Source organism: Micropterus salmoides, unplaced genomic scaffold (genome assembly GCF_014851395.1).
Source record: "Micropterus salmoides isolate LMB-PRFRI ecotype aquatic unplaced genomic scaffold, ASM1485139v1 Ms_hic_scaffold_16, whole genome shotgun sequence".
In the NCBI taxonomy this organism is placed as follows: Eukaryota; Metazoa; Chordata; class Actinopteri; order Centrarchiformes; family Centrarchidae; genus Micropterus; species Micropterus salmoides.
The window spans coordinates 6,678,802-6,704,285 of NW_024040707.1; the positions used below are offsets into that span (position 1 = coordinate 6,678,802).

General features: G+C 39.3%; 1 protein-coding gene across 1 annotated transcript; it reads right to left on the reverse strand.

The window, feature by feature from the left end:
* jph2 (junctophilin 2) lies at positions 1–24,421 on the reverse strand. The gene is given in 11 exon segments (XM_038721851.1): positions 1–1,927; positions 2,020–2,120; positions 3,734–3,889; positions 3,892–4,067; positions 4,070–4,287; positions 4,289–4,365; positions 4,368–4,657; positions 6,564–6,682; positions 19,244–19,415; positions 19,418–20,059; positions 23,520–24,421. Coding segments are annotated over 10 exon segments (2,310 nt in total). The 5' UTR covers positions 23,899–24,421; the 3' UTR covers positions 1–1,927; positions 2,020–2,039.
* Positions 24,422–25,484: the final 1,063 nt, after the last annotated feature.

Consider the following 25,484-nt stretch of genomic DNA (forward strand, 5'->3'; position numbering starts at 1 on the left):
TTCACAAGTGTTGTAAAAGTTTTTATTTAATTTTGGCTTTGTAATTTTGACCAGGTTTGGCTACACAAATGCATCTTCAAATTCAATGTTATTTGATTTTATTAAATGCACCAAAACAAAATGGCTTCTACATTACACTGACTTGTATGAAAACCTCTGTACTGCACTTAGAGTATTATCTTGTGTTATTTATTAATGCATTATTAGATTAAGAAAAAATTACTAGCAAAATGTATTTTAAATATGATCATGGCAGATTGATTAAAACTGACAATTTTTGTAGGTTTTCCTTTTTCAGGCGGTCTGAGTTCATTTCCAAAGTCAAAGGCAAAAGAATTTCAGCTCAAACCCTCTGTCCTTTTTTAAAACCCATGTATTACTGGGTAAAAGAACAATTGAGAAATATTAAATAGCACACGTGCAGAGCGCTTTTCTCATAAGACATGGAGTTAAGAACCATTCTGAAATTTTCTCTGTCTCACAGCCATGCGGCAATTGGACTCTTTTGGAAAATAAATTTAGGTTTGCTTTCGTCTGACAAAAATGCTTTTGAATGCTGAAAAGACGTGTACTTCACAATGGTACAAAAATACAGACACAGACAAAGTGCCCTCATGCGTACAAAAGTTGAACTCATATTTGGCTCTAAAGCACAACAGGCTCTGAATATAATGCGGTGGAACAGTGGGGACAGTTTTCTACACTGAAACATATATGAAACCAGTAAATGCTACAACAGCTCACATCCCAGCCCACCTCCTGTTGCTGCTATTGCATTAATATAAATCTGTAGATTGAGCAACCTTAGATCAACATACAGTGATTGTTTTTAATAAGATAAACCCCAGCCTTTATTTTCTACTTACTTGTTATATTGCAAAACATATGCAACTCTCATTGAAAACCACCTGGGCGCTAAACAGCACTGTATGACAAATACCACAGGTAAATACAGTACATACACAATAGCAGTGGCACTCATAAGCTCCCTATTTTCCTTATCTATTTGGTTCATCAGCTCCCAAATCACAGCAGCAGAATGACAATTAATGCATATAAATCCCAAGTGAATATAGAAAATTTCACAGTGTAGTAAACCACAGTCTCAAATGCAGATTTTGCAGGATGCATTTAGCCGAAATGTAACTCATGATGGACTCTTTCCTAAGAGAGTGAAGAGCAACAAGATGAAAACAATAACTTGGCTTTACAGCATTGTTGGATTACAGTTTTCGCTATTTCAGCAGTATTTTCTGGAGAGTTTTTTGATGCGACAGACACACATTTATGACTACCCAATGAATATTTCTCAGCTTTTTTACCACATTGCAGATAAATCATTCCCTAATCTTTCACACGTTTGTGTCTCAACAATCAAGTTTAAGGCATAGTGGAGAGAATATTCAGTCTGCATATGTTATCAACATTCCTTTAGCTGTCAACTACCTAATACAAACAGATCTTGGGATAAAACATAATTATGTAGCGAGTTTGTCTAATCTGCCTGAATCTGTGTTGTGAGAGCCAGGCTGCTTGTGCCAAATAAAGATTGAGTTAAAAGCCTCCTTTTGCAAAAATGTTGACATGCTTGTGACAAACTGTGATGAAGGTGAACTGAGACCCTGCTTCTCCAGTGTAAGCACAGCGAACATACTCATACAGACAACATGCAGCCCTGACTTTAACATGCAAACATCATCATATTCAGATTTACTGAATTGTTTCAGTCATTCAATGTCCTTCAGTTTGTCAAACCTCTGGAAAGAGAGGAGCTTCACAGAGCCTCACGCAGTCACACCAACAAACACCTACAGAAGAGCTGCAGCTGTCTGCGGAAGGCATCTTTTCCTCCTCAGCGGTCTCTTTGATCTCTGGTCCTAACTGAGGAGGAGGCAGGCCATCTCTCTCCAACACTGTTGGTGACCTGCTGCACATAAACATTTGTCTTTTAATGGACTCCTTGTTCTCACTATATCACTTTCTTTTTTCCCCAGCAGGTTTTGACATCACATTTATTACCTGAGGTGGTGAACACTTTCTCATGACAAAATGTGTACGAAGAGAATGGCCAGGCCAATGTTGAGCAGGATTACCATGCAGATCATTATGGTGTTTGGGCCCTTGAAAACAAAGCAAATATATGAGAAATTAAGTCAAAATAAACTCAACAGTAACACTATATGCTTACTGTTATGTTTCACACCTTGTGAATGTGTAAAATTACTGGAGGTTTGTGAACATTACTACTTAGGAATATTTCTACATTTCGGGAAAATATGCGAATAACACTTTTTTTGCTGAGATCGATACCCAACGTATTATCTGCATGTTCAATATAAAGCTACAGCCAGGAGACGGTTAGCTTATCTTAGCATAAAGATTATGAGCAGGAGGAAAACCTGGCTCTGTCAAGTGTACCTGCATCTCTAAAGCTCACTAATTAACATGTAATATCTTACCTGTGGGCTTTAGATGAGCTGGGAGCCAGACTAGCTGTTAGCCAGCTGTTTGTTTACAGTCTTTGTGCTAAGCTAAGCTAACTCCTGGCTGTAGAGAGGTAACATGAGAGTGGTAACAAACTTCTCATTTAACTCTGAACAAATAAGCATATTTCCCCAAAATGTCAAATTATTCCTTTATTCCTTTACAAAGCAAATATTTAACAAGAAAGTGTAAATAATTTGTACCAAACAAAGTGGTTTTACCTGATCCATCAAATACATTTTCTGGGAAATATTCTAGACACACTAATAATGAAAGCACTGTAAAACCAATATAAAGATTGGAAAGGGATAAACTTTTAGGAAGTAAAAAAGTAAAAGTAGCACCTCCACAAGAAAATAATATTTATCACAATGCATGAAAAAAGTGTGTCCACATAATGCAGCGTGGCACAACGAAGTGCTTTCCTTAGATGAGTCAAGGTGACTTTGACATCATGGCTTTAGATGATGTCCAGACATTTTATTGTACTCGGTCAAGCTCAAGCTACATTTTTTTAGTTAAACAAGGCTAAAAGTTAAGGGAGTCTACAACCATGCTAGCAGCTCTGTGAGTCTGTCTGACAATACAGATATGAGTACAGGAATGTAATTAGTCTCACAGGTATTTGGTCATAAACCAAAGTATTGGACAAATTAAAATGTCGACCTGATGTGTCGCTAGTGGGAAAGATAAGGAATCACGGAGTTATTACAGTTTATCCTGAGGGGAACATGGATGTTTGTACCAAATTCCATGTCAACCCATCCAATTGCTGTTCAAAACTAATTTTCAACCTAATGATGGCGCTAGAGGAAAAGTTACAGGATCACCAATGTAAGTATAATTCCTCCTCTAGGGATCATGGATGTCTGTACAAAATGTTTTGGCAACCTGTAGTTGTTCACACATTTCTATCTGGATCAAAGTGGTAGACTGACATTGTTGACCCTACAGCAAAGCTGCTGACATGCCTATTTGTCTGTTTACATTCCCCCAGACGCAAATAAAAAGAAATGCACTGCAGCACCACGTGTATGCATAGAAATAGCAGTATATGTTGTTTTATTTGAAATGTTACCATATTCTAATATCCATTTAATTATCTAGTAAGTTCTATGCATGTAGCTTGAAGGGACTACAAACTTTCATTTAGTTGCACAACCTTGTGTTGTATAAAGATAAACTACCTTGATGCTTGACACTTGAAAAACAATTAAATGTGAGTTTGTATGTATATTTACTGTCTTACCTCCAGCTCCAAAGACTCTGCAGTCACCTCGTTACTTGGGCTCGACACCACGGCCTTCATTCTGGTTTCTGCTTTGGGCTCCACCTTCGGAGGTGTTTTGGCAACAATGGCTTTGGCTTCCACTTGCTTTTGTACCGTTTTAGGCTCAAGATTGGGTGCAGTTTTGGAGGTGGAGCTGGGCTGGGTTGTCGTTTTGGTAATGGCTTTGTTTCTGCTTTGCTGGAAGGCCTGCTCACCTCCCTGGACTCCACTTTGTTCTCAGAGACAGACAGCGCTCGTTCGTGGACTGATGGCGGTCTTTCAGTTTTGACCTCAGTGGTTTTAGGCTCGGGGTGACAGCTTTGGAGGACACCCTGGAGCTGGGGCGCGGGGCTTCTTCTTCATCTGGAGAGATGAGGCTATTTCTTACAGGGGCAGCAGCAGCAGCAGGAGTGACGTCTGGAGCTTTTACCTCGGTGTCTAACTTCTGCAGGGGCTTGATCTCCAGGTCAGAGCCTTGCTCGTTCTTGCTGCTCTGACGGCTGGGGGTGCGAGAGGGGCCTCGGTTGCTGGGGCACCTCCGCCTCAGGTGCAGCCGAGGCAGGAGCAGATACGGAGATTGAAGGGGTGGTGGGGCGACTGTTGGGCCTGCTGTTGGTTTACTGCTACCCTTACTGCCACCATCTTTACTGGTTTTGTCTTCATTCCAGCTTCCTGGACTGAGGAGTTTAGGGTCTTCCTTGCTGATGATGCCTGGGCTGGGGGAGGGGGTGCGGCCTGGTGATGAGCCAGGCATGAGACTGTCCAGTTCATTCATTAGAGGGCTTTCGGGTGGCGTGGGCAGGGGCTCCTCTTCAGCAAGCAGCGGCTCATGCATAACAGGGTCTGCATTCTCAATGCCCTCCACGACCTCCTGTAACACTCTCTTCTTCAGATACTCAGGACCTGTGTGAGACCAATTCAATCAGTATATTAGTGTTTTTCTCATCACAGAGTCTAATATATTAAGAGCAATGATCAGCACTGGAGAGTATATAAACATTTAGAAAACATTTTTTGGTTAATTATTAGTGTCATTACCATAAAAAAATATATTTCTGCTGTTTCCCAGCTAACATAATTGTCATGGAGCACTCCTTTATCTCACAAGACAAATTATAGTCGACTACAGTAGGAAATAACAACTGGATGTAATTATAGAAACAGAACATTTTAATAATCTCCTGCTATCCACAAACCAGACCAATTTCCTTTAGACTAAAATATCAGGAAATAGCTACAAGAGGAGAGGCTTTATAATTATATAATTATGCAATTCTCTTCCTAAACTACACTAAATTCCTGTGACCAGAAAGAAGCTACTGAGGCTGTTAGAGTGACAACTACTGTAGCTACCCTTGGTTATATTTGCTCACATTACAGAGAGAAAAAAAGAGAGTGCCAAAGAGAAACATTTCACCATAAGATAAACAAAAAAAAGAAAGGTATTATGTCAAAGACAAAGTGATATTTATTCAAAAGGACAAGGCTGACGATATTGTCAATAAATCTCATGATAAGACAAAAAACAATAAAGCGTTATATTCTTTCCATATTTTAAATTCACATTTACTGCCACAGCTGTTTTTGGTCACAAACCGATTTGTTCCATCTGAAGACAAAAATCTTTAAAAACAGGTCACAAATGTATATAAAAAAGGCTAAATAATTTCCTAAGAAAGCCGGGGACTGTAGTTTTCATTTTCGGCCACCAACTAGCAGGAGGTCGTTTGTAGGATTGAGTCAAAATAAACTACAGTGTGTGTGTTTATGGTAATGAAGAAACATGTCACCCAGTGCAACAGTGTGGCTCATTGATGTGTTTTTAAAAGTCATTGGGAGGAATAATATATATCAGGCTTTGGGTACACTGATAATATTTGACAGTTGGATTAATTAATTATTGGTTTGGATCTTTTTAATGAGATTTGTTGAAAATAAGAAATATATACAGTATAATATCACAAGACTTATCCTTTAAAGTGCGAGGCTAAGAGTTGTTTTTCCCACTGCAAGTAAACCAGATGGTGCACACGCTGACACTGTATGTCTGTGTTGTTGTCTCCTTGGTGAGAGATCTTTCATGTAAGAATGCATTGCGGCATTTGTAGTGTTAGTCAGAGACAATACGAGCAGCCACTGAGAAAGCTGGATGTGTCTGATTATTTTAAGCTCTCCACCGAAGGAGAAAGCAAGAGAAAAATGCAAGAGGCTCCTATATGGCTGGGCTTCTTTTGTATGCAATGTGTAAGCGAGTGTTGACCAGACTCGCAATGAAACTGATATGATCCCTTCAACCCAATAAGATGTTCCTTTTTTAGACATTAAAATGCGACTACCCTTGTGGTGAGCCTCAGCCAAGGATCTGCTAGCTCAAGCTGGAGGTATGCACAGACACACATTATAAACGTGGTTTGTAGTTTATATTTGCTGTTTCCTTCAAATAATGATACACCGTAAGTCAGTAAGAGTTGTTCAAGTCATGCCATCTAAAGTATTGATGTGTAAGCTATTTATATTGACTCCACAAATATAAAGCTGTAGTATGTGGTGTGCATTTTGTGGTGCATTTGCATTTGGGAACTATGGTAAATATGAGCCTCCTACAAAAAAATAATTTATTATATCCAATTTCAGGTGAAAATAACAGCTTGAATACATCTATGTCTGTGCTTGGAGTCTTTCATGCAGTTGTTTCTATACTGTATCATATTTTTCAGAGAGAACATGGTGTTAATATCCCTAAAGTTAGTATGTTTTGCATATTATTATCCATCTTTCAGAATTCTTCCCAGATAAAAAGTCCACTGACCTGGCTGGTAGAAAGAAGGAGAGAGCTCTTTGGCCACCAGTCTGGCAATGTTGGACTCACTGTTGGCGGCCTGGGCGGCCTGTTCAGCTGCCTCTGCCTTGGCCTTTGAATGGGCCGTCCTGCAGGGGACAGATGCAACACAATTCACTGGAGCTACAACAACCATCCAGATGTTCTATTTTCATTTTACTGTTAGTGGCATCAGTTCTAATCTAAAATAAGTCCATTCATGCACAAACTATTAATTGTTTCCGAGTATTCATTGTAAGTTTAAAAGAAGAGTTAGACTTCCTGGGAAATATGCTTAGATAAGAAGATGGATACCACTCTTAAAAGCTACAGCCAGTAGCTGGTTAGCTTAGCTTAGCTTAATGACAGGTAAGAGGGGGACACAGCTAGCTTGGCTCTGTCCAAAGGTAACAAAATTAGCACCTATTAGCACTTCTAAAGCTCAATGATTAACACACTGTGTCATGTTTTTTGTTTTCCAGTCTTTATGCTAAGCTAAGCTGACCAGCTGCTGGGTTACAAGGTAGATTTATTTGTCATTTAACAACTCAGGATTGGTGAACGAGATAAAGTTTGTAGTTCCCTTCATGTTACTCACAAAAAGCAAAAGTTACATACAAAAATTGGTGGTATCGGTCTTTTGAATCTTTGCAAGAAGCGAATGAGTTCATTTGCAACAAACTCAGCTCACAGAAAAGTGCTCCAAACAACAAAAACGAATGATGACAATATCACACTATCTCAGATGACTATCGCAGATTGTCACCTGCATTTACAAAACTCTATAGACTCATAACTTTATACACTTCTGAACATAATTTAAAACAAAGTGGTCACATAACGCTTAACCGATTCATAGATCAACAGAAAATAAGCTGACAAACGTTTTGCTGAAGTAAAAATACCAAATATTCACTACTTTCAGCTTCACAAATGTGAGGATTTGCTACGTTTCTGTATATATGCGACAGTAAAGTGAATATCTTTGGGTATTGGACTGTTGGTAGGAAAACAACAAGCAATTGGAAGACAATTCATTGGGTATGATGGGCATTTTTGGCATTTTTTACTATTTCTGACAGTTTCTGGACCAAACTGTGGAGAGCAGAATGCAATAGTATAAAGGCAGCAACGGGATGATGCAATATTCAGTGAGTGAAATAATTTGCATTACTAAACTTTTTATTTTACTTTTAAATGGGGTGGTGATGAAGCAGTGGATAAGACATATGCTTTTGGTGTGAGAGTCCCGGTTCAAGTCCACTGTGACACACCAATGTGTCCCTGAGCAAGACACTAGTTTCTCCAGAGGCGTGTGACCTCAGACATATATATAACAACTGTAAGTCGCTTTGGATAAAAGCGTCAGTTAAATGAATGATTATTATTATCCGTTCTACAGTTTGTCACGATGTCACATATTTTGCGATGTTTTATGCACTTTGACCTTCACCTTGACCTTCTTGATCAAACTAAGTACAACCTTGAATATGAACCCTTAGATGATGGCTTAAAACATTTTAAGACTTAAAAAAAATACCACAGCACAGGGCTTGATAATAGTATTCAATCATGTTTAAATGAAGGCCAGGGATGGATGGCTGCTGGTCATATGGCTCATTAGTATTATTAGCTACCGAGAGAGGAGGTGTCCTTTTCTGCTGTTGGGCTGAGACAGAAATAAATTATGCTTTTATTATTTATGCCCCCCCCCCAGCGAGACAATGAGTTATTGCTGGCAGGTCACGGAGGTTCCATCATCACACATATTTCTATCTGATAGGGAGACAGAGAGCAACAAGAGAGAGGACTCACTGGAAGGAGTACAGCAGTGAGGCAGCCATTTGCCTCACAAAAGTTTCGACCAACAGTGGACAACAAGATCGGGAGAGTTTGTGCATAATGCAACACTTGTGGTAATGTAATTCTGAATGTTCTCCCTGCGTTTCTCAAACTTTCTCCTTTAAATCAATGAGAACAGGTAACAGAACAATTCTGGGCACTTTTATTTAAAAAAAAAACAAACCAATAAACATACACAATAGACCATAAATACAAAAATGGGGCAGCACACTTTCACAATATGTTTATTTCCTATCATTTCTATTATTATGATTATTATTATTATGTTTCTCATTAAATAACAAGGCTAAGAGTGTCTAGCTGCTCTGTGAGGCTGTACTGTAAATGCTTACACCATGATAACATTCTCACAAAGCTAACATGTTACTGTTTAGCAGATATAATGTTTACCTGTGTGTTTAAAGTAATGCTAACGTTTGTTAATTATCACTAAACACTATTTATTTAGCTGTGTGAGAGGGAATTTTGGTTTTGCAGGTGTTTAGTCTTTAATAAATTAATGAACAAATTAGAATTTTAAGGGATCAGCAAAGATATTACAGTTCATCCTTTGGGGAACATGAATGTGTGTACCATGTCACGCCAAACCCTCCAACGGCTGTCAAGACATTTTATTCAAAACCACAACTGTCAACCTCATGAGTGAGGTAAGGGGAAAAGTCATAAGCATTGATAATGTGGGCGCCATATACCAAACATTGTGCCAATCCATCTTGTAGAAGAAGAAATATCCAACTGGATAATTGAATGAACTTGGACTGCCACCCACACTCTGTGACTGGCTCCTGGCAGGTCCCAGTCAGTCAGGATTGGCAGCAGAACCTCAGCCACCATTATAACAAACATTGGCACTCCACAGGGATGCGTCCTCAGCCCCATCCTCTACACCCTGTTCACTCATGACTGTGCTGCCTCCCACAAGGACAACATCATACTGAAATTCGCAGACGACACCGCAGTGAGGACGAAGCGGCCTACAGGAGGGAGGTGGTCAGCCTGGTGGCGTGGTGCGAGGACAACAACCTCAGCCTTAATACTGACAAAACGAAGGAGATAATAGTGGACATGAGGAAGGAGAGGAGACCTCATCACCCACTATTCATCTGGGAGCTTGAGGTAAAGAGGATGAGCAGCCTCAAATATCTGGGCTCCACATCAGTGACGACCTCAGTTGGACACTGAACACCACACAACTGGTCAAGGAGGCTCAACAGCGGCTGTACTTCCTGAGGAGACCGAGGAAGTTCAGTATGTCACCTAAGATCCTCAGCAACTTCTAAAGGTGCACTGTTGAGAGCATTCTGACCAGCTGCATCACCGTGTGGTATGGCAGCACTACTGCTATGGACTGCAAACGCCTGCAGAGAGTGGTGAAGACAGCTGAAAAGATCACCAGGACTGCAGAGAATGTACCATCAAAGAGTCCACAGGAGAGCTGCCTTCATTATCAAGGATCCCACTCACCCCCAACACAAACTGTTTACACTTCTACCCTCGGGTCGGAGTTACAGAAGTGTGAAATGTAGGACTACACGACTGAAGAACTCTTTCTACCCCACTGCCATCAGGCTCCTGAACAGTTAATAGGCATGTGGACTCCATTATCATGCCCATCTTTACACTGTACCATGACATGTTAATTGCACTATTTTTGCACATCTGCACATTGCTCCATGCACAATTTCCACATGTATATAATTAATCATTGCACAACTGTTAATTTGTCTGCCTGCACAACGACTTCTGATGTTTACAGTTTGTATTTTCTGCTGTTTCTGCTTTTACTATTATTGTAGGCATTTGGTGTGGACAGCAAAGTAAGAATTTCAGTGTACAGGAAAACTTGCTGGTGGTGCTATATTAAAATGTCAGGGGATCACCAAAGTCAGTAGGCTTGATCTACTGGGGACCTTGAATGTATGAAATTTCATGGCCACCCATCCAATAGTTAAATCTATATCTAATAGGATATCTCAGTAAAGAGGTGGCCTGATCAGCCAACAGACTGACATTGACATCCCTCGATCCTCACTGCTATTTGTCCCACATTAACTATGAGAATTACTGATTGTGATTACTCTGTGGATACTTGACATGCTGTAACTTTACACTGAGCTGAAAATAGCTCCCTGGTCCACTCGAAGACTCAGTGGGGAAGGTGCTTCCCACTGGAACAATTAGAGACTCCTGAGGTTCCCTGTTGAAGATAGATGAGCTCCACCGGTCCACACACAAGTCAGCACCTCCTCTCTCAGGAACCTCGACACGCTGTTCGGTCAAATCTCACATGTTTAAACTTACACTGAAATCATTTATTAAAGGCAGAGTTATAATAACAACAGCTGCTATCTAGCAGCAAGCTTTTTTGGTACAACTCCCAAGGCAATGGTACAATTTAGAAGTAAATCATACCCCAAAAATACAACACACACACACACACACACACACACACACACACTTAAACACAGGAATATACCATTTAATTGTGCCAACTATCTACCACTTATGAAGTCTGTAAACATCAAAAAAGTGTATTTGACAAAATAGCCTATATTCTTACTGAAATGTGTCTCTTAAAGGATAAGGCTGCATATATTTTGTATGTATATTTTTCTGATTGTCACTAAACTCTGTCTCTTTCTGTCTCGCAATATGTTCTGACTTTCAAACATATACATGTGTGGTACTCAGCCCAAAGCCCACTGATTCCTACCTGAAGAACTGAGTTCACTAAAAGTGAACTTCTTAGTCTGATGATATTCTAAATTTTATTTACATTTACTTCCCAAGCTGGTCTTATATATACAAATATAAACTTTGATTTAAAAAAAGGCCCAGTGATTTCATAGAACAGCTGGAGCACTATAGTTTTTAGAAAACATTAGTCAACCAGGAGTAAATTGTGCATTTGCTGGGAGCTTCAGTGGTGGCACCACAAAAATTTTCACCTTTCACAAGCCACAGATTTTGTCAACGCCTCACCAATGGTTCCACCAGCACAACTCTCAGTACCATAAATGTCCAGAAACCTCAGACTTTAGCGGTGCTAATCATCACATTTCCTTGAGTGCAGAGTGAGAGCTCACCCCGAATCAGCTTTATTGTCACTGAACGTAGTTTAACGAGATTTACAGCAGTGAAGATAAAAAGACATAAGATAAGATAAAAAGATATAAGGTAAGATAAAAAGACATACAGGTAATAATAAATAATCAACAGAAATTCACATAAATGGTTAAAAACTGGAATCAGCAGGAGTAAAGGATATTGCACAGTCCACGTATCAAAACAAATATTGCACAGTTAATATATAATAATAAAATATTGCACAAATTCCAGTGGCCATCATAGCACTCAGACATGATACTGAGTAGTACTGTTCATTGTTTTTGACACTTCAGTTCTTTTAGGGCTTGTTGAAAGAAACTGTTCAGGAATCTGGAGGTGCGGGTCTTAATGGACCTGTAATGTCTCCCAGGAAAACAGGAAAAGGAAAAGGAAAACAGCAGCTTCTGACACAGGTTCACCTTCCTGAGTGCCCTTAGAAAGTAGATGCGCTGCTGAGCCTTTTTCACAAGCGTGGTAGTGTTATTAGTCCATTTGAGGTCCTCAGAGATTTGTGTGCCCAGGAATTTGAAGTTGCTGACTCGCTCAACCATGTCTCCTTTGATGTATAGAGGAGCATATTCTCCTTCCTTTTTCCTAAAGTCAATTATCAGTTCTTCTATTTTAGAGGTGTTGAGTACCAGGTTGTTAATGTGGCACCACGCAGTCAGTTTCTGGACTTCATCCCTGTAGGCAGACTCATCGTTGTTTTGTATGAGGCCCACCACAGTTGTGTCATCTGCAAATTTAATGAAGGTGTTCATTGATGTGGGTTGGTGTGCAGTCAAAGGTATATAGAGCGTAAAGCAGAGAACTCAGCACACATCCCTGAAATGCCTGGTTTTGCAGCTGATTTAAAAAAAAATGTTTTTGGGCTCCGCGACCCTGTACGCAGGATAAGTGATTGACGATGGATGGATGGATGTTCGTGGGCATCCATTCTGCTGGGGATGATGGTATTAAACACAGAGCTAAAATCAACAAACAGCATTCTCACATACGAGCCGCAGGTGAGCTGGTGCTGTGTGAAAAGTAGTGTTGATGGCATCTTCTGTTGACCTAATTGCTCTGTAGCATATGTTGGCCCAGAGGATTTAATGTGTTTTAAGACAAACCTCTCAAAGCACTTCTTTACAGTAGAGGTAAGGTGCACAGGTTTGCAGTCATTTAGGCTCCTGATAGGTGTTTTCTTGGGTACTGGGACAATGGTGGCAGATTTAAAGCATTTAGGAACAGTGCATGTAGACAGAGATAGGTTAAAGATGTTTGTGAATACCTCGGCCAGCTGATCTGTACAGCCCATAAGAACCATCCCCGGTATGCCGTCGGGGCCAGCCGCCTTCCTTGGTTTCACACCACGGAGCACTCTTCTGACATCCTCTGTGGTCACAGTAAGTGGCAGGTCATTAATAGCTGTCAGTAGAGCAGGCCCTGTCTCCATCTCAGTCATCTCAAAACGGGCAAAGAAGTGGTTGAGCTCTTCAGCAAGCAGGTTCCTACTGGTGTTGATTATTGGATCCTTGCTGCCCTTGTAGTTGGTTAGATTGTGGTTGTATTGCATTGTAAAGGAAAGACAGATATAATCCTAAAATAACCAGTCAAGTATTCCAAATATAGTAGATGTTGAATTAGTGCTATACAGTAGTATCACTGAACCAGTGCCACCAGGAATTAAAGAGCACAGAGTACTGTGTTTCCTTAAAGGAACCCTGTATTTATAAAGGGCGAGCAACGTAATAATATATCCTCCGCTGTGGTTATAGTTGCTGAAATTGGCTAGCATAGCTGCTAATGTCACGGTAGGTGGTAGAGCTAATATGGGGATTGTTTTGACTGTACTTCCCAACTGAACACAGAAAAGCCATTGTTCAGCTGTTGGGTATTTATAAACATTTGATTCCGACAGTAACATTATATCATGGAAGTAATATGCCTCCATATGCCCTGATATGTCACTCAGCATCTGTATTAATTTATTGACTACTACAGAATACCAGGCATCTTAAAAATAACATCATTTCAGTTAATGACAATACTTCCAGAAATACAGATACAATCAAATTAAATTAAACTAACAATATAATAAATAGTAAATAAAAACTGAATTATACAATACATTTAAATTAAAGCAAAATAAGATAAGTATCATCTAACAGTGTGTCAGGTAGTTTTAATTATTTTTACTATTAATGTCTCAAAGATTTAAGAACTTTGGGAGCTTTTAGTCGTGGTTTTAGTGATAACGCAATCAAACACAATCCTGCTGAGAATGACGAGATACAGGCTGTAGATTCAACCTACACAAACTATTTTTGGCCACTTGCAGGCAGTGGAAACATGTTGTGAACACAACACAAGTAACAAGTTTGTTACAAATAAAAGTCCTGCTAAAAGTACAAAAGTATTGGCATTATAATGTACTTAAAGTATCGAGAGTACTCATAATGCAGAATGGCCCATTTCAGAATCGTGTATATTATATTATTGGATTATGCATTGTGTTCATCAATTTAATGTTGCAGCTGGTAATAGTAGAGCTAATTTGAACTACTTTAAATACTTTTGGGTTGTTTAATCTATAATAATACATAATCAGTATTAGTTGATTTTATTTTGTTTCAAATAAATATTTCAAATAAATGTAGTGGATTAAAAGTACAATATTTCCCTCTGAAAAATAGTTTAGTTGAAGAAAACGGAGTTAGTCAACAAGTACCTCAAAACTGTACTCAAGTACAGTATTTGAGTAAATGTACTTAGATGTTTTCCACCACTGCAGACAGACCTGTCAGATTTTTATAAGCCCCCTCCTACAATACAACAAAAGGATTCAGGTCAAAATTGGCCCTTTAAATTGTATAACTGCTGCAGTCTGTGTCGGACCTCCAGTGCTTCTCTGCAACTAAACATGACATTTGACACTGTGACCTAAATACCCTTTATGCTTTTAGGGCTGCCTTGAGGAGACGCTTGTTGTACTCTAAGGAGTGATGAAGAAACTGAAGAAACTGCCTTCAACACCAAAAGCTATGAGATCACAGAATAATATATGCCTTAAATCTTAATTTAGAGCCTGTGCAAATGTAAAAGCCTTTCATCAAATAGGTCCCGCTGTTCAGATGTTTTGTAACCATTTGTTTTTTTTGTCAGGCTGCAGTTGCCCTGTAGGCTGCTGATGGCGAGAGAGATATTCTGGCATTCTGGCATGTGCCACTGGATCTTTGTGGATGGTCCTATTCGACTTTGTAGCAAGTGTGTGTGTGTGTGTGTGAGAGAGAGAGAGACAGAGAGGGTGATTTTGTTTCTATAAAAAGACAAAATGTATCAGAGTATAATCAAATCACTTTGCCAAAAAACACATACAACAAGAACTAATTGCAACCTCATTATTGCAACATTGCTAAGCGGTCACATGAGGAATAGCACCCGAGATCTCATTAATTTCTCTCATTACTCACCATCTATTTTTCCCTGTGTGATTAAGTAAATAACTCATAAAAACAGACTGCAAATAGTCCTGCGCTAAGGTAAGACTTGAACTTTGTTTACAAATGTTACGACCAGCTGATTTCTCACCAAGACAAAATGCTAGAATCAGCAGTACAGTATGAAATCCAAGCTGCACAACTAAAGCTAGGTGTGGTACATATATACGCTAACCCTTTATACCCAAGCACTTGCTTATGAGCTGTGTCATATTTATATCCGCAGAACCACTTGACACCACTGCTGACGCAAGATGGACCGAGATTTGTGATCTCCAAACTGTTGCCGACTAGCAGCAGAGCTAAAGCACACAGTGGGTGATAGAAACTGTGTAAATCAGCAGGCGTACACATAGTTGTGTACCATGTGGACAAGTATTTAATTTGAGTAAAGTAAAAACTTGATATCGATGTGCAGACATAAGGAGAGGCACTGCAGTTCAGCATAACAAAGTCTGTGTGTGTGTCTGTGACTAGACAGGAAAGATGGGGTTTGGAGGCAAGGGGAGGGGGGATAATCAGCTGTTGCATTCCCCTGTGATTGTGATACAGCAAGAGTGTGCCTGTCCTTATTTAGTCAGGGCTCCTCTGTGACCACAGGGCCCCTGTGTGTGTGCGTCATTTACACCCTGTCCTGCAACACAGGTCCTCCTTTAGCCAGCCCATGCAAGAGAACAACAGACAGTCCACAGAGTGTCTGAATGCCAGTGAACGCTTAGAAAACTGGACTTGAAGAGGCCAGGTCTGGCATCCCATGCGGTGCACAGGTTGTACATGTATTTTTAACCGTCGACTTCATTGCCAAAGGATCATAGAGTGAGGAAACTACTGCCAGGAACAGATGTGTCATGTCTCCACTGCTTATATAATAACAGTTTTAACATGCAGGACCACTGGAGAGTGGCTGTTGTTTAGTTACTGTGGTGGCAAAAGGTTCAGATCATTTACTTGAATAGAAGTAACAATACTAGAATGTTAAAATACTCTATTCCAAGTTAAAGTGCTGCATTAAAAATCATTAAAAGTACAGAAGTATTATCACCAAAATGTACTTAAAATAATCAAATATAAAAGTATTCTTTCTGCAGAAAATTTCTGCTTTGACCGATGTATTATTACAAAAGACAATTAGATTGTTAATACTGATGCATCAGTTTGTAAACAGCATTTTACTGTTTTAGGTGGTTGAGGTGGAGCTAGTTTTAACTACATTATAAACAGTTTAGTCCAGTGGTTCCTAACCTAGGGGCTGGTCACTAGATAAATCTGAGGGGTTGTGAGATGATTAACAAAGTTCTGATTCACAACTTTAATCTGTAAGTACTTTTTGTGAAATATTGGATAATATAACGATTGTATAAGTGAAACCATGTGAGGAGTTATGAGAGGAAATGTCTATTTGGTGGAGATTTATGAAACATGTGACAAGGGGCTCCAACTTGACATGGCTTTTTACGTAAGATTGGGAACCACTGGTTAAATATATAAAATATTTTTTATTTTAAAAATTTATCCAAATGTTTGCATGTGAAATTGTAATCTGAAAAATAGTAGCACCAGCTGTCAGCTATATGTAGTTAAAGTACAATATTTCCTTGACTTGAAGTATAAAGTAGCATAAAATGGTAAAGTGAAATAAAGTAAATTAATTAAAGATACGTGTGTAAAATTACCTCCAAACTGTACTTACGTACTGTATTTGAGTAACTGACCACCTCTGATCTTCCAGTAGTTCGGAGTTTACTCAAGAATGTGGTGAAGATATATTTCCTATGAAGTCATGTTTGGTTTATAAAGGTGTTTCTGAAAGCAGTCCTACATAAAGTGTTTGCTTCCATTCTCAGCTCTGTCCAGGCGCCCATGGGTGTGCTGTAGGTGAGCTTAAAGCACTGACAGAATGAACACCGGCCCATAACTCTTATATAGTGCTTATCCTTGGAGTACAATATTTAGATTTCAGTCTGCAGGGACAGGGGTCTGCAGTCCATCAGAGCAGTAAACACTGAGCTTATTTCAGGTGCTGAAGATGACAGTGGACAAAAACACCACCGCCTTGTACGGTCACAGACAAACTGAAGGTGGACGTGTGCATGTATGAACAATATACAATGTAAGAAAACCGTTTCCCTGTAGTTTGACTGACCTGTTTCATGTGAATCGATTTCAGAATGCACCGTGATTAGAAAGAGGTGTAAATATTCTCATATTCAGTTTCTTAATCAGACAGGTACAATCACCTTTTCAACACGCTAGACTGACATATACTCCTGGATCTGGTCTGTCACTAAGTTGAAGAAACTGTTTGACATTTTGAGAAATACACTGATTTGCTGAAACAGCTAGCCTGGCTCTGAACAAAGCAAAAAACTAAATCCACCTACCAGCACATCTAAAGCTCACTAATTAATGTGCTAATAATTAATGTGCCAATTTTTGCTTAGCTAAGCTAACTGGCTGCTAAAGACATGAATGTGGTATGAACCTTCTCATTTAACTCTCAGCAACAAAACAAATTTTGTTGTGACTTTTTGTCATCACAAAATGAAAAGCTGTTCCTTAAAGATTTACATTTTAGACAGTAGCACACTATATAATCAAATATAAATGGGCTACAAATAATATACGCTAGGTTATCTTAAAATGTTGCGGTAATATCTTCTAATTCTCTGAGCTAGTCAAAGGTACAGTCACCCAACTGGGAACCATTTTTGTAAAGATGTCTCAGGGGGCCGCGAAAAACTGACATTGCTTGTTCTTGGCAGGGTAAGGCAACAGTGTGAACAAAGTAGATTCTTTCTATTATTTTCAAATGGTGCAATCATTGCAAAAACTGAAGTCCTAACAAACTGTATTACATCCATTATGGAAAACCACAATGGGCTTGAACATTTGATTATCCAGAGTGTGATATGAAATCCTGTGGTTCAAGCAGCGTTACTCTGAACAGCCACTTTAGACACTGCACTATTTCATATCTGTAATACATTATAAAATAAACATAATGGCTCTTTTGTTGTGTTTTTTTTATTATGGTAATTACTGTGACCAGCAGACAGAGTCAGTAAAGTGATTGAGTGTCTCTTTTTATTGTTTTTGTCTCTGTTTTCCCCTCATTTACCTTCATACACTGCCCTTTCAGTAAACTTAGCACCAGTTTCTGTGAAAAATATATACTCTGTGATCTTTGATCAAACCCATAAGATCTGACATTAATTACTGATGTTCTGACGGTATTTACAGAATACTCAAAAACTTTTCTAACCATCTGGATAAAAAAGTAATCTGTTGCACGAAAATAAAAAGGATTTTTCCTATGTTGCAACTATATTTCGTATCTTGGTATGGTTGTAAAAGACATATCTACTTTCGTGTTTTGGGCAACATAAGAAACATATAAACACATTATTTTGCATGAAAAAAAAATGCAATTTAACATCAATATAGACTTAAAAAATTGAAAAACAAATTTAAGTTGTATAAATTCAGCATGGACATTCTGTATGTGATTTCTGGCTATCATCTTTGTTCTGAGGCGCAACTTATTTTTAAAAAAGTTAAAAATATTTTTTGTCATGCAGCAGATGGAAAATTTATATTATATATTTATAATATTAACAGTCTTTGAGTATTCTGGAAATGTCTTCAGAAGAGCTTTAAGTGTTGTTATATGACATTTTGAGTTTTTTAAAGATCACTGGAGAATTGTTGTTTTTAGAAAAATGGATACTTAGCGCTGTAATGAGCCCCTGAAAGATGGGATTTCTTTGTCTTAAGTTATTTTTCATTCCCTCAGATCCCTAGAGAAAGGCTGAGCTATATTATGATCTAGTATAATGTATAATGGAGCAGACCTCTGCTGGCCACAGCGCAAGCAGATGCACCCTCAGCTGTGGCTTGGTTCGGCACGCGTCTGTCTCATTACAGCTACATAGATAACTAGCGAAGCTCTTTCACAGACTGCTGCCGAGGCTGACTGAGACAGACAGTAGCTGTGATTATGACTTTTGCCGTTGTCATCACTGTGATCGTGTGTGTGCAGTAAGTTCACCTGGTTGTGCTGAATGTTGTACTGGAGCTGAACTCCTGTGGTATATTTTATTGGGTATATTTATCTTGAAAACAGTACTCAGAAGAGACTGATTGTCTTTATAAATAGTTCTCTGATAAACAAGATGAAAAATAAATAAGAAGAAATATTTCTCCACCATCTGTTTTTACCTGGAAGCAGCGATCTCTGCCTTCTGCTTGCCGATGGCTGCGGCCCTCTGAGCGCCCTCCACCGCCCGCTCCACCTTGTGCTTGATCTTGGTTCCCTTCAGCTGGATCACCCTCTTCTTCATGGCCTTCACCAGCATGTTGTTCATGTACTTGCCCTCCTCCTTCCCTCCTCGGCGAAGGTGGTGCAGCCGTAGCCGTGTCTCTGGTTGTTCAGCCACTCACCCTCGTACTTCAGCCCGCTGGACCTTTCACTTATTCCATATCCTGAGCGTTTGTCGTTCTTCCACTCTCCCATGTAGACCTCCGTGGTAGTGGCATCAATGTCTGCCTCCACTGGGGGGAAATCCTCAGCTCCGGCCAGGCTCTCATCCCCGATGCTGATGGTGGAGTTGGTGTCGCTGGCGTTGGAGCTGAGAGCCGATTCTGTCCTCAGGAAGCTGATCTTGCTCTTCTGGCTTGACAGCGAGGAACTTGACTCTGACTTCTTTAGCTTACCCAGCAGGGAGCCCCTGCGGAACAGGCCCTTCTTCTTGGGTTTCACAGCCTCTGGGTCCACCTGGAGCGTGAGGGCGAAGCCTCCACGGGACGGTCCCAGCTGGGTAGGGGTGGGGACGGGTGTCTCCTCACCTGAGGCGTTGGTGGTGGTAATGATGGGGATGTCTTGCTGCAATACGGTGCCGTTGCTGTGCTCGCTTCGAAGGGAGGTCAGCGAGGTACGAAGGGGGGAGCGGACAACTGCTGCCATGCCATAGGGGACACTCTGACGGACCCCATAACCGTGCCGCATCCCACCAGTGAACTGACCCTGGAAAGTACCTGGAAACATCAGAAAAAAGGGATAAATTTTTTTGTAACTGCACCACAGACCAAACTTTTTGCAATGCCAGCAGTGTGGCTCTATACAGATGGCAATGTCAGATGGTCCAGACTGATATACCCCAACAACTATTTGATGGATTGCAATGATCTGTGGTACAAACATTCACTGTATCCAGAGGATGAATCCTAATCCCCTGACTTTTCCTCTAGTGTCACCAGCAGGTCAAAACGAATGACATTCCCATCAGCCTCTTCTGTACTTTGTGTTTGGTGCATATCAGCAGATGTTAGCATGTTAACACACTAAACTAAGGTGATGAACCTGGTAAAAATTATACCTACTTAACAGTAGCATATTAGCACTGTCATTGTGAGCATTTTGCTGATTTCAGCATTTAGCTCAAAGCACCGCTATGCCTAACAGCTTCACAGAGTCTGTCACAGAGTCTTCTGCCGCACTAGTCTACTGCCGCTAGCATGGCAGTAGACTAAACATGGCTTGCTAAAACTATGGAGCGAAAATAGTTAACTCTATATAAAACTAGCCATACTTTTATTTCTGCCAGAAGGTCATGGCTATCTTCAGTGTGAAAAGACTCATTTATGCCCCCACTGAAGACACATACTGGAGGTCTCATTCTAAAATTGTTATTCATGTGTGTGGATTATACTGACAGCTAGGCCTCAGCCCGTGAGGCCAGGAGGGCATGGGGTTGTGGGCTATTATTAAATCCTGACATCTGGCGCTGTCACATCCCCCGATGCAACTTCCACCAGACTGGGCTTAAAGCTGATGAGTCAGCTGTTAAGGAGGGAAACCACTGATATTGTAAAAGTGGATATCACCACAATCGATTTTATTTGCCTAACTTATTAAGTTTCCTCTACACAGTCAAATGGTTGAGCAGGCGGATATTGATGTACCAGACTCTTGAGAGTATTGAAGGATTAAAAACCTAAATTAAAATGTTCAGGATTGTTTGTAACCTCTCGAGATAACCAACTCAGTTAGTATGGAGTAATTTAATTTTATACAAACTAATCTTGCTTGTTAACAACAAACTCTTAATAACCAGTAGTGGAAATAAAGAAGCTAATTTACTCAATAACAATTATGAGGTACTTTTACTTTACTTGAGTATTTACGTTTTATGCTACTTTATACTTTTACTTCACGACATTTCAGTGGGAAATATTGTACTTTTTACTCCACTACAATTGTCTGACAGCTGTAGTTACTACTAGCATTTTTATAGATTTAACTACACAACTGTCTATAAATATATAAGTAGTTCATAGTAACTTTACATACAAACATTAGCTACAATAAAGTGCTGCTTACACAGTAACCCATCAGACAATAATATAATATATAACACAGAGAGGGAACATTTTTCTGCATAATCTGTACTTTTGTTTTTCATTGTGCTTATGTATGGTGCTTTTGAATGCAGATCTTATTCTTGTAACTGAGTATTTTCACATGTCAGTATTCCTACTTTTACACAAGTAAAAGATTGGAATACTTCTTCCACCTCTGCTGATGATGGTGTAGTTTAACAAAATGGAAAGATTCCTGTGGGGTTTGATTTCCAACAAGCTTTGAGCACCTCTCTTGACTGACAGCAGCAGGGTGATATTTTCTTCTGGTTACACATCATAAACGACCATGAGGATCATGAGGCTGCTCGTTTTTTTCCTCAGTGATTTCTCTCCATGTTGCCTGTGATGAACTTGGTGAAATGGACCATATGGCTGCACTCGGCCTTAAGGGTTTTCATAAAATTACCACACTGTAATATAATCTAGTGGTGGAATAATTTCTTTCTTTACTTTTATACTTTCCATTTTATGCTATGCTACATTTTACTCCTCTACATGTTTCTGTCAGGTATAGTTATTAGTTACTTTGCAGGTTCAGGTCTTACATACACAACATATGAGCAACACATAAAATCTAATGCATGTTTATACATTATGCTACCCAACAGCATATAAAGGAGTTAAAACTAGCTTCACCTCAATCAGCTACAACATTAAATACTCATTCAGAAGTAATAACATTCCATGATTGTAATATTTATATACATAAAACAAACTGAAAGGGCCATTCTGCATAAGAAGTATGTTTAGGGACATTTGTCTAATACTAAGTTTTGTGTCTCCATTAAAACCCTCATATTGTCTTTTTCACACATCAGTTATGGTGTACCTCAAGGGTCAATTATTGGGCCAATTTAGTTTCCCTTTATATGCTGCCCTTGGGTGATGTAATCTGACATGGTATTGCTTTTCATTTTTATGTAGTTGTCAGGGCCCGAGGCTCTGGAACAACCCGCCTGAGCAAATTAGGCTGTCTGAGTCAGTGTCTTCTTTTGAGTGTTTTCTAACAACACACTTTATCAGAAAGCATATCCTGATGTGAGACGCCTGTCTAATAGATTGTTTTTAATTATTTCTTGTTTTTATTTTGCCCCTCCTGTATTTTATCTTTCACTGTGGCATTTCATTCCATTTTTCTCTCTATGTCTATGTGAAGCACTTTGTTCTTTGTATTGATAGGTGCTCTATAAATAAAGTTTATTATTATTATTATTATTGACTTTGTAGGCTATTTTATGTCTTGACAAATGCCACTTACACATTAGTGCATCAATAATAATAATAATAATAATAATAATAATAATAATAATAATGCAGTGATAAATAGTAATAGTTTGAATATTTTTATAAATATATTATAGATACATTTACCTTTGATACTTTTTTCTAATAATACTCATGTACATTTACTTGCACCTGAATATTTTTATATTGCAGTATTGCTACTTTTACTCAAGTAAAGGATCTGAATACTTCATCTACCACTACAGAGGCCCGCAGCTGCAATTTTATTGCACACGTTCACATTTCAATTGTGGTAAGTAACGAAGTAGGCTACATTTACTCAAGTACTGTACTTAAGTACAGGTTTGAGATACTTGTCCTTTACTCAACTACATTTCAGAGGCAAAAATTACACAGTAGTTGAAATTAGCGCCACCTGTACCAGCACCACCAGTGAGGAACACATTAATGCATAATAATTATATTATAATATTATGACTATATATAATATAATCATTTTGAATTGCCCAATTCTGCACTATGAGAACTTTTACTAAGTAAAATTTTGATTGCAGGACTTTTACTTTTACTTTTAACTTTTAAGTATATCATACCACAATTGGTGAAATCTCAGGAAGTTAATACAGTACTTTAACTCAAGTAGGCTACTGTACTTAACAGTTTTATGGTACTTGTAATTGAGTATTTCCATCGCTACTTTCTGCTCCACTACTTTTCATAGGGAAAATGGAGTTCTATACACTGTGATATTGCTACTTTTACTACCTCCTCCACTAGGCTATTACTTCTTTGCGCTATAATAAACTCAGTCTTAGTTTATAAATCTCACCTCCATCAGCATACGTTTCTGTCCCATATCCATCCTGAAGCCCATTATTCCATGTTCCTTCATACTTTGCTCCACTGCCAACACTGATCCGGATCCCATATCTCCCTTTGAAGCCGTGAGTCCATTCCCCTTTGTAAATCCAGTGTCCTTTGGTCTCTAATCCCAAACCGTGACGCTTTCCCTGCGACCAGTACCCCTCGTAGGTGTTTCCACTGGGCCAGGTGTAGACTCCCACCACCTCGAAGCCGTAGTTCCAGGAACCGGAGAACTCGCCCTGGCCTTTGGGTCCGGTGCAGATGCCATGGCCGTGGGCTTTGCCTCCCTCCCACCCTCCGCAATAAGCTCCGCCGTCGTCAAACTCAAAGCGACCTCCACTCATGCCTCACCGCAGCCCAAAAACGCACCTCTCGGAAAGTAAAGCTGTTTCAGTATGTTACCTGGCTAAAGATAAAACCTCCGTCAGTCTGACTTCACCTTCACCTGACATCAAAACTGATTGGAGATATCCTTGGTGCTGAACTTGTGGGGGGTTCTTCTTTTGGAGTTTCTCAGCGTGTCCATGAGGTTCCGGTGCGCACCTTCAAACTTTAGCTACCTAAACTTTTATTAATTTTTTTTAAGTCCTCTTCTATGTCAGCGTCTTCTCGGACTCGTCGTTTTCACTTATAAATCCACAGATTTCCTCCAGAATAAATTAAGCTGTTTTTCAAATTTTGGATTACCGGTTATTAAATCTAATTACTTCTGTAGGCTATTTTATGTTTTGACAAGCCAGGGATCTTACATGGCTTTTTCCAGGTGGCCACAGAGAAAAGCCCCTTTCCCCCCTGTGCCTGCCACCCAGCTATCTCCTGGCGGTCGCTGCTGTTGGAAATTTTTTAACAGACCTAACAAGGCGACCAATCCACACACACACACCCTTCCAAAAATACAACCCAATCCTTACTCTGCTGCCTGCAAGGAGCTATGCCAGAGTCTTGGCACCTCGGGGCTTAAGCTACATGCCATTCAGGACACTATAGGTTCATACAGTAGGACTACGCCCACTTAAAGCAGTTTGAACATAGTCTAATCAACAGTCTATTAAGCGTGAAGAAAGAGATATCTAAAAATACATTTTACATTTACATTTACTCATTTGGCAGACGCTTTTATCCAAAGCGACTTACATTTGAGGAACAACATACAAGCATCAACAGAGCATCAACTACAGATCTACAACTGACAATACATACTAGCAGCAGATTTAGTAGCGCAAAAAAATAGACCAATATCTGTAATTTCCCATTGATGTTCCTGTATGGTCTCACAGATCTTAAGGCATTATGTCAAATGGGATCAGGATAATATTTCTACAATATTCTAATAGGAAATTAAAGCCTGTGTGTTTGGTTGATGTTCTAATAACTTTATCTGACAGTACGACGTGTAGGCCTATGCATATCTGTTATAGGCTAATCCTCTTTGGTATATTTTGGGATATACTTATTGTTTTGATGTATAATAAATCATAAATCGATAGGATATTGTAATGATCATAAATGGTAGTTAGAGTTAGCTGTATCATTACTGGAGCCTACAAAATATACAATTTACTACTATTATATCCACTCATTAATCACTTTTTAATTTTACATCGCAAACAATTTAATTTGGAAAACAGTGGGAATTCATGTTGTTCATTGTGGGATAACAACATTTTGCTGTTTACTTCACTCTCTTCACTCCCTCTGCTGGCGAATATCGGTACCTGCTTTTTAAATATGTCTATTCCCTCTGTAAACTGTGCTAAACTTTTTTGCAATACTAATGAGCAGCGATGGAAGAAGTACACATCTTTTATACTTAAGTATATCTAAGCACTAATACAATAATGTAAAAATACTCAATTACAAGTAAAAATCCTCTTGCATTCAAAATCCCACTTAAGTAAAAGTACAATCAGCTATTAGCTTATCAAAGGCT